Genomic DNA, 17,263 nt, shown 5'->3' with positions numbered 1-17,263 from the left:
ATGAAATGATGTCAATGTTCTTAAAAACAAGTGGCAAACAGTTTAAAGGAACAATAGAACCAGATAAATGATAAAGAGCCTTTGCAATTCAGTTACGCATTGTCAGTACCTATGGGCCTCCCGGGTGGCTCAGCTGGTAAAGAATCTGTCTGCAATGCAGGAGACCTGGGTTCGATCCCTGGGTTGGGAAGATCCCCTGGAGAAGGGAATGGCCACCCTCTCCAGTATTCTGGCCTGGAGAATTCCATGGATTGTGTAGTCCATGGGGTCACAAAAAGTCGGACATGGCTAAGCAACTTTCACGCAAGACACAATGACAGACATTGGGATCTTTTATTAATGTCATTTACAATTATTATCATTGTTATTAACTAAAAATTATGTTAAGTTTCTTATATCAATTATCACATTTAATCATCAACACAGAGTCCTAGGGTTATATGACCATAAATGGCATATTTGGGATTTAAACTAAAATGTGAACCCAGTATCAGTGGCACTATTCTCAAGGAAATACAGTTCAGGGAAGCAAAATGAAATATTCTCAGTACACTGTATAAATATGATCACCACATTTTGCACAGAACACTTTAAGATTAATTGAAAGGGCATTCATTGTAGCCTAATAGATAAAGAAATGCTTCTTGAGAGAGATAATGCTTTGAGCAGTCATAAAGAATAAGAAAGAAACTGTCGCGAATAGGAGAGTATGAAGCAGAGGAAATAATATAATCAACAAGAAGTCACAGCGGCCAAAAAAGACCATGACCAAGCTGCCTGTCAATCCAACCTTGAAAACAGACTTGTTGCTGCTGTGCAGTCACTAAGTCATGTCGGACTCCTTGCAACCCCATGGACTGCAGCACATCAGGCTCCTCTGTCCTCCACTATCTCCTGGAGTTTGCGCAAATACATGAAAATACACTTACTCTTAGTTTAAAAAAAAAAAAGGCTGTTTTTAACTATTCAATTCTTAAGTCTATATCAACTCCTTACCACTACTATACTATCAAAGTACTTCCTAGAGGTTAAAACTTTTACTGGTGAGGTCCAAATGTTGCTATGACAGTCCACATCAGCTTCACACAGACACATACACATACACACACACACAAGGAGGAGAAGAAAGAGGGAGAGGTGGAAGAAAGAGAGAGAGGTGGAAGGAGGTAAGAGGAGAAAACATCCCTGAGGCAATCTGATGAAATATTATTTTTCAGTAGAAGACACTTGTTCTGGTTTTGTCAGTCACCCCACTGGAACCCACACATTTGACAATAGGGATTGTTATACCCCTATATACAAGTCTACTATGATATCACCACTCAGGTATTTGACTGTTTCAACTAATATTTTCTGAGGACTTATTGTATGCCAGGCACTGTGCCAAGTACTTTACAAAAATTATCTCATTTAATCCTTACAACCACCCTTGGTTGTTACTATCATCTCCATTTTACAAATGAAAAAACAGGTTCATAGTTATTAACTTTCATAAGTTCACATAGTCAGTAAGTGGAGACTAATATGTAAGTCCGAGAAGATGAGTTACAGAATCAAAACTCTTCACCACTATACTACATAACTGCAAGCAACTCATAAATATCAACATTCTTTTGTTTTGCTTTTTGTTATCATAATGAGTACAGACAAAAATTAAAAACAAATACACATTTGAAAAAATTAAAACAATATATTTTCCTGCACTAAAAAGAAGTATAATGAAACTCTACACAAGTGGAAGGTGGCAAGATTACAATTAAAATGTACACTACCAAGGAACCAAAAAACTGCTGTGCGAACCAGAGACATGAAGTTTACAAAAAACTAGTCTACTGAGCAAATCTGATAACCACGTTCATATAGACGATGAAATAGTCTTACTAAGTTTTATCATAAAGTACAACTTGATGACATTATGAACTTAAGGTATTTTTCACCTGTAAGTTGCATTGCTCATTATGCATCTAATAAATGATTTTAGAGCTCTGGGCCTTACCAGCCTTGGTCTTAAAAAAAAAAAAAGAGCAAAAATGTCTAAGAAAGGTAAACAAAAAGGAAAGGAACAGGGAAGGAGGGAGAAAGAAAAAGGCTTTTCAAAGGGAAAAGCTTCAAACTCCCCCACCACTATACAAAAGTCAGTATTAGCTCTTCCCTTTGAAATGTGAGGCTAAGAAGTCTAGTCACAATTAATCCAGCCTGTGCTGAACAGAATTTGAGTGGTAGAATGGATGGAACAGGACAACGATTTTCAAAAAGTTCTGACAGTGGAACACGTTTAGGAAATAAAAATTAAGAGAAATTCTAGTAAGTAAAATGTGTAAGTCAAGGCTATGGTCTTCCCAGTGGTCACCTATAGTTGTGAGAGCTGAACTGTAAAGAAGGCAGAAAGTGGAAGAATTGATGCCTTCAAATTGTGGTACTGGAGGATATTCCTGAAACTCTCTTGGACAGCAAGATCAAGTCAGTCAATCTTAAGGGAAATGAACCCTAAATATTCATTGGAAGGACTGGTGCTGAAGTTGAAGCTTCAGCATTTTTGTCATCTGATGCGAACAGCTGACTCGTTGGACAATGCCCTGATGCTGGGAAAGACTGAAGGCAGGAGAACGGGATGACAGAGGATGAGATGGCTGGATGGCATCACTGATGCAATGGACATGAACTTGGGTAAACTTCGGGAATGGTGAGGATCAGAGAGGCTTGGCGTGCTGCAATGCATGGGGTCACGAAGAGTCACACACGATGAGCAACTGAACAACAAAATGTATAAGAGCACAGATGATCTGGCTGAAGTAGAGTAGGGGAACGCAAAGCCCCACGTGTTTGCTTTATTGGCAGCCACTGAGGCAACTTCAGGAGATCTCCGGGCTCCAAAGAGCACAATTCAAAACCTCTGCACCCTTCTAAAGGAAAAAACAGCTCTCTCTACGCCAAGAAACGTGTTACTTGATTCTAAGCAGTAAACCCGTCTCCTCCTTACTCCTTATTTCCTGCAGCTTGCAGAAGGAGGCTTGCCAGAGCTAGCCCTGAACAAGCAGTGCAGCTGCAAGAATGGATGGCTGTGCATTCAATGCTGTGCTAATGTCTCTCTGGCTGGAGAGATGTCATAATGGGTGGGCATTCCTATTTTCCTCCTTATGCTTTAGTATCTTCAATAAATATGTAGTACTTTTATCATCAAAAAGAGTCACTGTCTTAAAGAAAAAAAATAATTCTATCCCCCATGCTCAGGTTATTTACATTCATACTTGAAAGTATTATTTTATTTAGATTACCTAAAACATGAAAGTTCTAATAAAGGAATAACTGCTGGTGGAGTAAGAACCTAAAGGAATCAGAACATTTCAGAAAGTAGGCTATAAATCATTACCAAGCAGATTCTGGGCCTTGGGTAGACAAAAAGTAAATAAAAGGATGGAAAAAGATGAAAAACAACTAAAACAACTCTGCCTACTCTGAAAATACACATAGAGCCCTACTTCCTGAGCAACTATTTCTCTGGCATGGAATATTATCTACTTGCTGCAGCTGTAGTTTTATCATCATTAGTATATCCTATAAAGGATGATATTGTATAAAAGAGCTGTGATCAGACTATAAAATATGTAAAGATGAAGTGACTCTCAACTCATGCCTAAAAATTATCAGAGAACTGTACAAATTTTTTTATCATACACACACAAACATTCAAATTTGTTATTATACTATTAGAGATTCTTAGTATTTGTATCACAAATAAAAGAGGGAAATAATATTTACTGGGATTTTTCTCCTAAGAAATACTATGGTATCAAAGAAGTCAGAATATATAGCACAATAACCATTATTATAGAAGACATCAAAATGAAGTTTAACATTTTAACTTCAAAAATACTACCTAAAATAAGGAAAACAACAGCCATTTTGTTCTTCATTCAGTATAATGCTAGCCCAAATTTTAACATAAGTTCTTGTATTAGTTATAAGTAGTAGGTTTAATGTTAGAAGTTTTCAAGGTGTACAACACTAGCTACAGGCATAGGAAATTCACCAGAAGAAATCCTTAAGAAACTACTTGCTAGCAAATTTAAAGCTACCACAGCAAGGTAATAAAAAAGACTTAAAGAAATCCAAACATTTGAACCTGGCACTAACCAGCTACTGACCTTGAACAGGTCACAATCTTTCCAGGCCTGTTTTCTTACTTGTCAAGAAACTAAGCTAGAGCTATGAGTTCCGACACACAGAAAAGACCTCACCCAGCATGTTGCTATGTGTTACCTGGCAGTTCTCTAGACTTCAGTGCAACAAGAATCCTCTAAACTGAGCTGAAAATGTCAAACAAAAGGATATGGAAACAATAATGGCCTCGACAATTTCAGAAGTTTTAACACCAACATCTCTGCCCCATACCCCTCAAAACATCCCTCTGCAGACTACCTTCTCTCTCTATCATTAGGTGCATGTGCGCGCAGCCGTGCCCAACTCTTTGTGACCTCGTGGACTGTAGCCCACCAGGCTCCTCTGTCCATGAGATTTTCCAGGCAAGAATACTGAAGTGGGTTGCCATTTCCTCCTCCAAGGGACAGTTCCGACCCAGGGATCAAACCCAGTCTCCTGCGTCTCCTGGATTACAGATGGACTCTTTACTGCTGAGCCATCTAGGAAGCCCTCTACCATTAAGGTTTCAAGAAATAAAAAACAGCTTCTCTCAGGAAATGACTAAACACTATGGCAGCTCTTAAAAGTCTCAGTAATTCTGTCAATTTCCATAATAAACAATATTACAGAATGAAATCTCTACTGAATCTTTTAAAACTGATCAATCATAGATCACATATCATGTAACAAAAGGTAGAGATTTTAGCAGGAATAAAAGCCAATAAACAAAACACAGCTAAGTGTTCAGTAAATATTTGTTAAATGAATAATTTATCTTTTAAGTCACAATTACATAATATTTTACAACTTATTAAAATCACTATTTAAGGAAAATGTGTCTTTTAAAAAAAAAGAAACACCTCAGGTTTCACTGAATGAAAACTTGATACCCCAAAGAATGCCAATCTTGTACCAAAGTATGTTGGCCAGATATCTAACTTCGAAAGAAAGAGGAATAGCAAATCTTTCATCCAAATAAAATAGTTTCATAAACCTCTTTATCAGAGACAGAAGGGTGAGTCAAACAAACCTGTGTTTCTTTGGTTTATTTAGAAGTAAAAAAAACTATGCTTCTATGCTTCTAGCAATAAAACTATTAGATGACCATCTCCCTCTCCTGAATGCAGGGTGGCTTGATGAGCAAATGGAAGAATAAACAAAAGCATTCTGAACACAGTAAAGCACTACATGAATTATAAATAATTTAATGATACTGCTTTTATTGAATTCCTACCCACAGAAACAACCTATAATAACCAAGAATTAATTTGCTAGCAATAAGTTACAAATTTTTAAAAAAATATTTAGTGAGTACTTACTTGTACCAGCCACAATGATAAAGGCTTTACAGAAATTAACTCAATTTTCTCAACATTTTTAAAGGAAAAACAAACAAGCTAGAAAAACAAAAACTGAGTGCCATAATGAAGATCACTGCCAATATAACCAACCAATAAGACGGCTGAGAAAAGAGACATTAAGTTTAATAATGCAGTCCTATAATTATTTTACTCTCAAAAAAAGATGGTTCCTGGGATAAGTACAAAATATATATAAACCTCATCCAATCCATCCTATGTAAATTTGTCATAGTCTTCATAGTAACCATCTTAGTCTTCTGAAATCTTCAACTACATAGGAAACATACTCCTGTTGTTCATTGTTCAGTCACTAAGTCATGTCTGACTCTTTGTGACCCCATGGACTGCAGCACACAGGTTTCCTTGTCCTTCACCATCTCCTGGAGTTTACTCAAATTCAGGTCCATTGAGTCGGTGATGCCATCCAACCATCTCATCCTCTGTCAACCCCTTCTCCTCCTAAAACATGTTGTTAAAAACAGCAATCCCTTTTAAAAACATACATATTTATACACATATGCATATATATATATACCCATATACATATATATACACATATAAAGAGAAAGAGGGTTTTACCCAACAATGAAGTGGCAGCTTCATTTGGCTGAAATTTCTTAGGAGAAAGGTAATCAATCAAACTGGAAATTGGCCACAATGTTAAAGCACACTTTGTACCAAAAGCACTTTACTAGTGGCCACTGCAGTAACTGTTTTTATACTCAACTTGAATGTACAAACTATATGTCCAAAAACTAGACAATATTGTAAAATTTTAAATTCCTTCTTTTGTTTACTCATTAGCAAATACTGTGCATCTTCTTTGCTAGATTTCAAATTCTTAGAAGCTGGAACTGGTGTCTCATCCACAATTCTATAGGCCTAACATAATTTCTGGCATACGGTACATGTCCAATGACAACATGTTGCCCAACGAACAACAGGAATGTGTTTGTTATGCAATTGAAGATTTAAGAATCTAGATTCTGTTCACTTCTGATCATTTATTTCAATAATTCATACATGCATACAGAAGGTTTCTTTTCCAAGTATTGACTTAAACTGTATCAGAATTCCAACTTTTTCAAATACTCAGCTTCATGAGAATGACAAAACCAATCCTGGGTTTATGAGGAAATGCTCAAGTTAGACATCACAATGAGAGGTATGAACAAAGACAAAAAGGAAGGCAAGCTTTGGATGGACTTAGGAGAATGGCACAGAGACTATGTATGTGAACTGGATTTTGAAGAAGCAGTTAACAAAGCAGGCAAAATAACAAATTCTAGAAAGATATCAATGACTAGTTCTTTTAGCTTGACTCACAAAAATTAGAAATAGAAAAGAAGCACAAGATGAGGGAAATTTCTTTTTTTTTTAAATGTCTGCCTAATTTCTATCAGGAAAGGAGAAGTGGGAGAAGATGAGATGGATAGATAGCATCACCGACTCAGTGGACGTGAATTTGAGCAAACTCCCGGAGACAGAGGAGGACAGAGGAACCTGGTGTGCAAGTCCATGGAGTCGCAAGAGTTGGACATGACTTAGTGGCTGAAAAACAACTAATTTCTATAGTTACACAGGTACCTGCTAATTTGTACGACTGATTTATCTTTAAAAGTAATGTTGATAGATAAAACAATGCTACCTCAATCATAAGGTAAAAATTAGTGCCATTTTAATTATAATTAAATTTAATTCATTCCATTGGTTAATTTTAAAGTCAGTACAGTTCAAACAAATGCAAAAATCTGAATTCTAAACTATTTTTTAATTAAACAATCTCAAATATTACAAATTTATGTTCAGTATATTTTAGTTTCTGATAGGCTCTTGATATCAACTATTTTAACTCTGAATATTCAATGGAGAACTTACAATTTAATCAAGTAATAAAAAATATTTGATAATATGTTGTACTCTTTTATGATTTCAGTATAGTCAAGAAGTACTTCTATACTATGCAAATTTCAGTAATGTGAATAACAAGACCTGAATAAAAGGGTGTAAATGAGATAATAAACACAGAATTTTCCAAAGTTAAACCTTAAAAATGTTAAGGTATTCATGTACAATATCATCCTTGAAATAATGTTAAAACATGAAACATGTTATATGTCAATACAAAAAATGATAAAGCTAAAAATGTACTAAAACTGAGATAAAAGTTGTATTTTCTCTTGTACACATACATGCTTTTAAGAATGTGTATAAGAACAAATAAAATATGGTAATAGAAATAAGACATGTGCTAAGCTCTGTTTCTATCTGATCTTTGAAATAAACAAATACTGTATTATAAAAATACTATTTCCATGTTTAAACAAATACTCAGAATTACTCATCTCAGTTACTAATCCAACTGTAAAAATAGTGCTTTTACTATATGGCAAAATTGCAAAAAAATTTTTTTAATGCACGAAGGATTAATATATACTTAACAAATTATGACAAAATAATCTAATCATATTTTTACAAAGATAATCTCTAAAGTTACTGGAAAACCAATGCCAGGTGGCAAATAGTAACAAATTTAAAAGAACATTAACTGACAAGGTTTAAATGCCTAAAATGTTCCAAGTACTTTACTAGCTTCAGAGATAGCAAAGTAAGATAGTCCTTGCTGGGGAGAGCAAACATCTACACAGTACTGTGTTCTGTGGAAGTAATTATATACACATACACATACACATAAAAAGATACACTGAATCAATATGATAGTGGGAGTGGGTGCAGGGATGGCTGCAATCCCACAGGACTTCTTTTTAGAAGCACCATCTGACAGGAATACTTGAGTGCTGATGCAGCACAGGCCTGGCTGGGATACATAGCAAGAACTGAAGCTAGCAAGGCAATCTAGACATAGGTTGTCATGGCCTTGAATACCATGCTCGAGAGCTCAACCTTTATTCAGCAGTCACTAGAAAGATTTCAATTTGTTTTTTAATACACAGTAATCAAAATAATCCCATAGGTTTCAAAAAAGTGCTGAAGAGAACATTAGCAGTGTTCTTGAGAAGAGATCCATTTGTCCAATAACTCATGAGAGAAATGATACTGGCTTCTTAACTCTAACAACAAAAACTGTAAAAAGGACAGATTTGAGAAAGAGCCAAAAGAAGACTGGACATGAGGGAGGATGATGAATTGAGATCAAATGTTGATGAATCAAAGTTGAAACAATGAAACTCCATAAAGCTTATGCCCTATACAAAATAAGGAATAGAGAGAAGTCAATTTTGGGTAAGCAAAAGTTAATTTCAAAATGTATTAGGAAAAACTAAGAAAAAGGAGTGTTAGAGACGTCACGGAAGGGGAACTTACATTTTTAGGAAAGGCTGCCAACATCAAATACTGCTGAAATGTCATGAAAAAGACTTGAGATTAGGCTTCTGAGTTTAACAACTAGGTCACTAGGGGTCACTAGGTTATGTCTGAGAGCTGTCATTTAACTAAGGACAAAAGAAAAGGAAAGAATGCTTGATGAAGGACATCTTCTGCATACAGAAACCCAAGGTAGTAAAACTCTACGCCAGTAGTGCATAAGTATTTTGGTCCCAGGATCTCATTATACTCGTAAAAGCTAAAAGAGCTTTTGTTTATCTAAGCTCTTATCTAAACCAAGAAATAATTACTACACTAAAAATAAAAACAGAAAAATTTAAATATATATTACTTCATTTTAAAATGTTTTAATATATTTTTATGAAAAAAAACTATTGTTTTCCTTAACAAATATAACTTTGTGTACTTGTGTATTTTTAGTGGTGCTCAACTATTCAGCTTAACATAAGACATGTGGATTGTCGTATTGTTTCTTGCATTCAATTTGATGCAATGTGTTTTTTTAAGAATACGAAGAAAATCTTGACTCCCACAAATTTGTAGTTGAGAAAGGGAGGCATATTTTAATAGCCTTTTCAGATAACTGTGGATATTCTTCGATATGTACATAAAAACACAACAAGGAGTTGTTTCTCAAAGGTTAGCTGCATGTGAATCTGGAACCACATCAGTGAAGTTTTCATAGGGTTCCCTTAAAATCCACTGGTTCTTTTATATTTTAAGTGGATTATCTATGTATGGTTTTATAACATAATACACTGGTAATTGGGAAATACTGGTTTACTGAGTTATGCAAATCTTCCAAATGATAGCAAATTTTATGATAAAGTATCAGAAATTATATTTGTTGATATAACCATTCAATCTCATCTTTAAAGTACTAGGAAGCTCTTAAACTCAATATAGAGGTTACAAGTTTTCAAATTTTTTCACTTGAAAGCTCAGTTTTCTTCACTGGCAACAAATACCATCGATTGTTTTCCTTGAAGAGACAGACTATGTTCATTTTTGAGAAAATATCTAATGAGTATCCAAGTCTGAATAACCACAGTTTGCCAGGTATTCTCTCAAGTATTGTTCTATCAAAAAAGCTAGTTCTGCTCAAAACTCAAACAACTACAAAAATGCTTTCCCATGAATCAACCACATGATTTTGGTATGCAGCAGGACTGCCTTACTTGTACTTCCCAGTTCATCAGACAGAATATTTTGAGAGACAAGACTTTTCTAAAATTAATCATTTGTATTGCTTCATGAAGGATATTCTAAAGTGAAACTAGCATTATTTTTATGACATGTGTGTGGTGGTGAAGATTACAATGAATACAGCAGTGCGGCGCCACTGAAGAGCTAGCAGGTTTGGGTTTTTTAATAATTTTATTTATTTACTTTTGGCCGTGCTGGGTCTCCACTGCTGGACAGGCTCTTCTCTAGCTGTGGCCAGCGGGGGCTTCTCATTGTGGCGGCGTCTCTTGTGGCTCCTGGGCTCTAGAGAGCTCTAGTACTCAGCAGTTGTGGCATATGGGCTTAGTTGTTCCAAGACATGTGGAATCTCCCTGGATCGGTGATTGAACCCGTGTCTCCTGCACTGGCAGGCGGATTCTTATTCACTGAGCCATCAGCAGAGCCCCAAGCCAACAATGTTTTCCAGCATTAACTCTGCACCACCACCTCAAGTGTCAACACGGTGAAAAAGGCAAGCAACATCTTAGAATGGTTATGGAAACTGTTTGGACCTTACAGACTCCCTAAGAAGTCTTTAGGGACTCTCGGGGTTCACATTTTGAAAACCACTACTAACCAAACACTAATCACTTTTAAACTCCTCTGTAAACAACAAAATCGTTCTAACCCAAGATGTAGAGAAAAAAACAAACAAGCCAACCTCTTAGAATCAGAAGTCTATGAACAATAACTGTGTGGTGGTGGGAAAGGTTCCTCAGGTAAGGGAGGCTGAGAACCCTGCACTTCTGAAAAACAGACTGCCTGAGATGGTCCTCAATTTTTTTCTACACATTTTCACACAAGAGTCTAGATGAAATCTGTGCCAAGCCTCAAATTAGAAGACAGAAAGCAAGCATGACAACAATGACACTGAAAAGATTTTTATCAGATGATAACTGGTTTAAGGTTTCTTCAAAAAAATGTGCATTTTATCACTTACTTCCATTTTATAGAAACTAAATCACTCTTTTTACCAACAGTCAAACCCTAACCATAATGCTGTATTTAATTATAAACACTATTTTTTTAAAATAAAAATTCACCTCTTCTGCCCACACATAAAGAATTACTAATATGACCTCAGGTATAGAATTGGGTACAATTCAAAGTGTTTCTGAACTGACAGCAAATCATAAAATTTTATAGAAGAAACAAGTATGTATTTTGTTCACCACTGTAAGTCTAGTACCTAGCTCAACCCCAGGACAAAATAAGATGTTCAATAAACATTGCTGAATGTTGAAGTGGTTAAAAATAAGAATTCATGGTCAAACTCCTACTATAGCACCTAGTGCTCTTGCTAATATATGAAATATTTCTCATCATTCTTATAACATCTCTGAGAAACCCAAAGGAACTAATACAATTTACCCTGAGAAAATATAACACTACCTATTATACTCGAAATTACATTTGCAAGCCTGCTCTGGGCTAGGTGTTGTGTAAGTATTCATTTAGATCACAGTTCAAAACCAAACAGCTCTATCAACTTTCATGTTCAAATATCTATAATCTGAATTAAGCATTAATTTCCATTCCTATATGAAGTGGCAATAAAATACCACTCTAACTCAACACATTGATTGCACTACCTCACACATACTATACTACTTCTTTTTCTCTGATAATTGATTTTTTTAAGTTTCTTAGACTTATATCTGAGACACTACTGCCTTAAAAGAATGTGAAATATAAAGGAAAATGTGTAGCACTTTTAATAGTAATTGTCACTGTAATTTTTTCAATTTTTCCTGGCAGACTGACATTTGTCATTGATTCTCTTACAAAAGAGCAATGTATAAAATTTTCAGTACTGGAACTATCTAGTTATTTAGGTTTTAGATTTTTTTAAATTAATCAAATTTAAACTAATTAAGGCCAGCAAGTACAAAATTGCAATTCAACTGGGGAAATGGCATACATTTAAAGAAGCTAACAATTTAGGAACTGAAGTTACTTCAAATCACATTTCATCTTGAAACTCTGCTATGAACATAACCCCATTTTATTTCATACTACTCTGCAGAAAAACATGACTTACCAGGGATATTGTCAAAGGAAAAGATCTTCTGTTGCAATATAAAAGGATTTGAACTAGATATCCTTTAAACAAAAAAGACTGTCGGAAAGACTTCAAAGGGAGACCACAGACTCCATCTTCTCTGGAGGTTTAAAAAGAAAAGTTTTTCAAACGTCTGGGATTGGCTTAGACATGGCCTCACATTTGGCAACTAAGACAGAATCAGTTCAAAGATCAGTCTGACCCAAGGGACTGAAGTCCCGTCTGTCAGTCTCACAAACAAGTCATTAGCAAACTGCCTCCTTCTGCTCTGCAGCTATCCAGTCCCTGCCTTGGTAATCGCCAACCTCATTCTTGAAATTACCCTAACTTCTAATTAACATGTCAGTCGTAGAGAATTATTTCTTCCAACTACTGAAACTTCTGCTCCTCCAAGTATCATGTAGTCCTTTAATTCTGTATCTCCAACATTACCAGACAGGCAGGTATTTTGTGGTGCGATCAATATCTGCCCTATTAACAATGCCCTGTTCCATTGTTCTCTCCAAACATGGATTCCACTCTGCATTTCAGAAACAGTGGGAGAAAAGTAACAAATAACAGAGAAATTAGAGCTCTTAGGTTTAACTTAGGGCCAAAATCAAAAGAGAAGAGACAAATTCAGAGAGAGGAAGGAAGCAGCTGAGAGGGTCGTAGTGTAGAACACTTACTTTTAGGAACAGAGTGTCCCTTAGACTTCTGGTGAGTTGCCCAGAGCCTCTTCAGTTTCAATCCAAATGACAATGCTTCTCTGAGTCCTTCTCAAGAAATGTTTCCACCACTAAAAATTGGATCTATAAGAGCTCAGATGTACTGGTAAAAAATGTCAGGGGCCCCCAACGTGGGCCTCAAACCTCTTTTAAACTAGGCCCACTTCTCTGTCCTGGGCCAACTCCCCTGTGCACTATATTCCTTCTTCTTCCAGGTGCCAGGTATTCGGCCTGTTTCTTCTCTTCTGAGCTGCCACCACCTACTCTATTTCTCAGGGTTCCTCTAACCCCAAGACTGGCTGTGGAGTAGGACACCAGCTTCCCCCCTTCCTTGCTGTCCCTGCAAATAAACATATAGGCTCTTCTAGTTTCAGTATTTTTCTAATGGCTACAAGAACATAGAGAGGGAACAACAAAAAGCAACAATACGGTACCAGAAGTTAAGATTATAACTATCTCCACATTAAAGTTCCTGCCTTTTCTTAACATTGTTTATCGAGCATTTTAAAAAGTACAAAGTACTACACTGATAAACAAATATAATGTAAACCAAATCAAACCTTATATAAACTAAAAGATATAAAGATACTTTGCTTTTCAAAATACTTAAATCACGGGTCCAAAAATAGCTACCACATTCATTTCAGCAAATGGTGCTTTTTCCTTTTCCGTATGTTCTATTACATTCCCTTGAATTTAGCAGTTGTTCGAAAGTTTGCTTTTTAAAAGATATCAGGAAAATATTTAATTTATTGAATCTAATGAGACTATACAAACAGCATATTATGGTTTACAAAAAGACAGGTATGTCAACAGCAGCTAGCTTCAATAAGCAAATCTTAAAATTTCAAGTTTTTTATAACCATTTATGTCTCTACATTTAAAATTTAATTAGAATCAAGATATCTCCTCGTTTTTAGAATCATAACTTCTACTGAATATATTCCCCTAAGGTTAATATCATATAGCCTTTTCAAAAGCAATAGTATATTGCATTTGTATACTCGTGATAATTCATTTTCCAAGAAACTTTAATCAAAAATATATGCCCTCTAAATATCAGGCCACAAATCATAGCAACTAAGTGCTGGCAGTTCAAGAATGTCACTGACTTTGAATCTCCTGAATGATCTTCTTTATCCACTTAATACACTTAAGTGGTTTTTTTTAAAAAACTTATCATACTGTAAGCTGACAATGAAATAAAAACTGAAAATAGGCAGAGATCATTTTATCTCATTTGTATAGTAAAACAGATTGCCATTTAATCAAACTAAAGATATTCAGATACTTTCAGGAAAAAAATGTGTCCCTGTGACTGGGCTCACCTCCAACTATTTATAAAACATTAGAGAACTGAGATTTAAAACACTACACAAATCCCTGATTTGACCTTTCCAGAGTCTATATTAAAAAAGGAAGCTTAATCTATTGTGTATTCTCTAATCAGATACTTTTTTTGAGGAACGAAATTAAATTACATCGTTTGCTTCTAAAGAGGTTTTCATGATATTTCTGATTCCTACACACTAACACAACAATGCAGCCAACGTTATTTCATCCACAAAATGTGGTGCGGTTGAGGGGGTGGGGGTGGCATTACATCCAGCGACACAAATTAATCGCGGTAGAGCTAATGCCTCCCTTAAATAATTTATTCTCTCTTGGCAGCAAAAAACATTACAGTCTCTTCAATTACCCTCACCGCAAAGCATCGCTCGGGTCGTGATCAATCTGACCCAGTTCCTATCGCGGCCACCACCTCAGTCTCGCCTCGGCCAGCCGGGTCTGCCAGTATCCTGGGAGGGGGCGGCGGCCGCAGGGTCGTCCTCGGCGCCGGGACCCCGGGGGCTGGCGGCGCGCCGGGCAGGCCCGGGACTCACCGGGTGGAGGTGCCCTTCCGCACATCGCACATCATGCACTTGAAGGCCTCGGCGCTGTTCCGGAAGGTGCAGACGCTACAGTCCCAGTAACCCTCATCCGAGGACGGCTTCGGCTGCCGCTTCGGCCTGCAGGACATAACCCGGACACGACGCGGCGCGGGGTCACCAGCGGGCCGCGCCCGGGCCCCGCAGCCGCCCCCGCCCCGCCCCCAGCCCCAGTGCCGCGACCCCCGCCCCGCCGGTCCCCGGCGCGCCAGGCTCCCGCTCGGAGGGGGAGGGGAGTCAGGAAGGCGGGGGCGCGAGCGCGGCTGCAGCAGAGCCGCCGCCGCTGGACACCCGGGGCCGCTGGACACCCGGGGCCGCTGGACACCCGGAGCCGCCGCCATCGCGGCTCCATTGTGGGGCGGCCGGCGCCGGCCCTTCACGCGGCAGCGCTCGCACAGCGGCGGCACCGCCCCCGTTCTCGCCCCGCTGCCCCGGCGGCGAGCGAGGCGGCCGCCCGAAGCCCGGCGCAAGGGCCCCGCCGCCTGCACAGTCCAGGCCCGGGGGCCCGGGCGCTGTTACCTGGTGGGGCTCTTCTTGTCTCCCATGACTTGGCTACAAACGCACGCCGAGAGTCGCCGCCGCAGCCGCTCTGTTTGTCAATAAGGAGGATAATAAGCCGGGCGGAAGCGGGCGGGGGAGGAGGGAGGGAGGGGGTGGGGAAGGCCGCGCCGCCGAGCTCCGGAGCCGCCGCCGGATCCCACGCAGCCTCCAGCTGTCGGGGAAACTCCTGCCTGGGCCACGTGACCCGCGCCAGCCAACCAGCGGCCGCGCCGGAGACTTCAAACGCGGCCAGCGCGGCCCAGCACTCGCGGGGAGTTCGCTGACGGCGGCGTGGGGGTGGCCGCCGCAGCCTCCAACGCCGTCACCGCCTCTCTGCCCCGAGCCGCCCGCTTCCCTTGGGCGCCCCCCGAGCGATGTCGGGGTTATCTTCTGCCATCCCGCCCGAAGCCTGGGCCAAGGTGGGCCGGCTTTCGGAGGTCACCTCGGCTCCGGACCAGAATGCGCGGCCGCGGTCTCCAGGTAGAACCGCTCTCCGGGCCTGGCGCGTCTGCCCCAGCCCGAAGGATCCCCGGGGGCAGGCGGGAGCCACCAGTGAGCGCCATTGCTAGGTGCTTTAAGCCACTTGGTTTTGTGCACGCGAATGCTCTACCAAGTAAGGATTGTTGCCCTTATTCCGGAGGAAAAGAAACTGAGGCTCAGGAGAGGTTAGGTGATTTCCTCTATATTACATAATTAGAAAAGGATAAAGCTAGGACTCTAACCCTGGTTTAATTGCAGATGCGCTCTTCTCGACTCCCAGGCTTCTACAATAACTGGTTCAAAAAAAACAATGAAGAAAACACTCATAATACCTTTTTTCTTCTTTTTAAATAACGAGCTTGCATATGCCGTGAACGTTGTTAAGGAAAGAACACTTTCAGAGAGTGGGATGAATGGAGAGAGTAGCATGGAAACATACGCACTAACATCTGTAAAATAGAGAGCCAGTGGGAATTTGCTGTATGACTCAGGGAACTCAAACCGGGGGTCTGTGACAACCCAGGAGGGTGGGGTAGGTGGAGTGGGAGGAGAGAGGGAGGCTCAAGAAGGAGGGGACATATGTATACCTATGGCAGATCCATGTTGATGTAGGGCAGAAACCAACACAATATTGAAATTATCCTTCAATTAAAAATTAAAAAAAAAAAACACTGTCCTCCCAGGTCTGATTACCTCAGCGTACTGGATGCCCTCCTGGACTCTGGCAGTTGCCATCCAACTAGTCTCTCAGCTCCAGTCCCACCTCCTCAATCTATTCAGTAATCCACAACCAGATTAATAATAAAATTCTGGTAACATTCTGTCACCTCCCTGATTAAGAACTTTGCTTAGGCTCTCAGACTTGGCCTAATTAAAATAATTTTTTAAAAAAACACTCTTTAGCACTATGTGCTGGCACTTTGTAAATCTCTTTACACAAATTTGTGTTTTAAAGGTCTGGAAATTTACACATTTGTACTATGCAAATGTTCTCATCAACTGGCCTAACTACATTTGAAAGACAAGGAATTTAGGGACCAGGTTAAATGTTTTCTTTAATGAACTGGCCAGGTTAGAGCTCAAATATCCTGTCAGTCTTTCACCAAGTCATGTTTTCTTTCTTTTCTTTTTCAATTGAAGTATAGTTGACTAACAATATCAATTTCAGGCTGCAGCATAGTGATTCAATATTGTTACAGATTATACTCCATTATAAGTTATTACAAGATAATGGTTATAATTCTGGGTACTATACAATATATCTTTGTTGCTTATCTATTTTATACATATTAGTTTGTGTCTGTTAATCCCTAATTTGCCCCTCCCTGCTTCCCTCTCCCCTTTGGTAACCACAAGTTGGTTTTTTGTGTGTCTGTTTTCAAGCCTTACTTTTTGGTTACAGTTTACAGCCATTTCTGAGCTTATTGTACCACGTGTATTTTTGGCAAGCTTCTTACAATTCATACCTTGATGCAG

At 38.8% G+C, this 17,263-nt stretch overlaps 1 protein-coding gene across 2 annotated transcripts in view; it reads right to left on the bottom strand.

The window, feature by feature from the left end:
• The window catches only part of YAF2 (YY1 associated factor 2), a 75,247-nt gene extending 59,847 nt beyond the window's left edge, over nucleotides 1-15,400 (bottom strand). For both annotated transcript variants that reach the window (XM_068971152.1, XM_068971153.1), the window contains exons 1-2: nucleotides 15,287-15,400; nucleotides 14,723-14,848 (exon numbers count right to left, since the gene is read on the bottom strand). In XM_068971152.1, coding sequence (XP_068827253.1) covers nucleotides 14,723-14,848; nucleotides 15,287-15,312 — 152 coding nt within the window. In that variant the 5' untranslated portion in view covers nucleotides 15,313-15,400. The remainder of the gene's footprint in view (nucleotides 1-14,722; nucleotides 14,849-15,286) is intronic.
• Nucleotides 15,401-17,263: the final 1,863 nt, after the last annotated feature.

Source organism: Capricornis sumatraensis, chromosome 4 (genome assembly GCF_032405125.1).
Source record: "Capricornis sumatraensis isolate serow.1 chromosome 4, serow.2, whole genome shotgun sequence".
Lineage (NCBI taxonomy): Eukaryota > Metazoa > Chordata > Mammalia > Artiodactyla > Bovidae > Capricornis > Capricornis sumatraensis.
The sequence above is the reverse complement of the archived record's forward strand: the minus strand, read 5'-3'. Positions and strand labels throughout refer to the sequence as shown.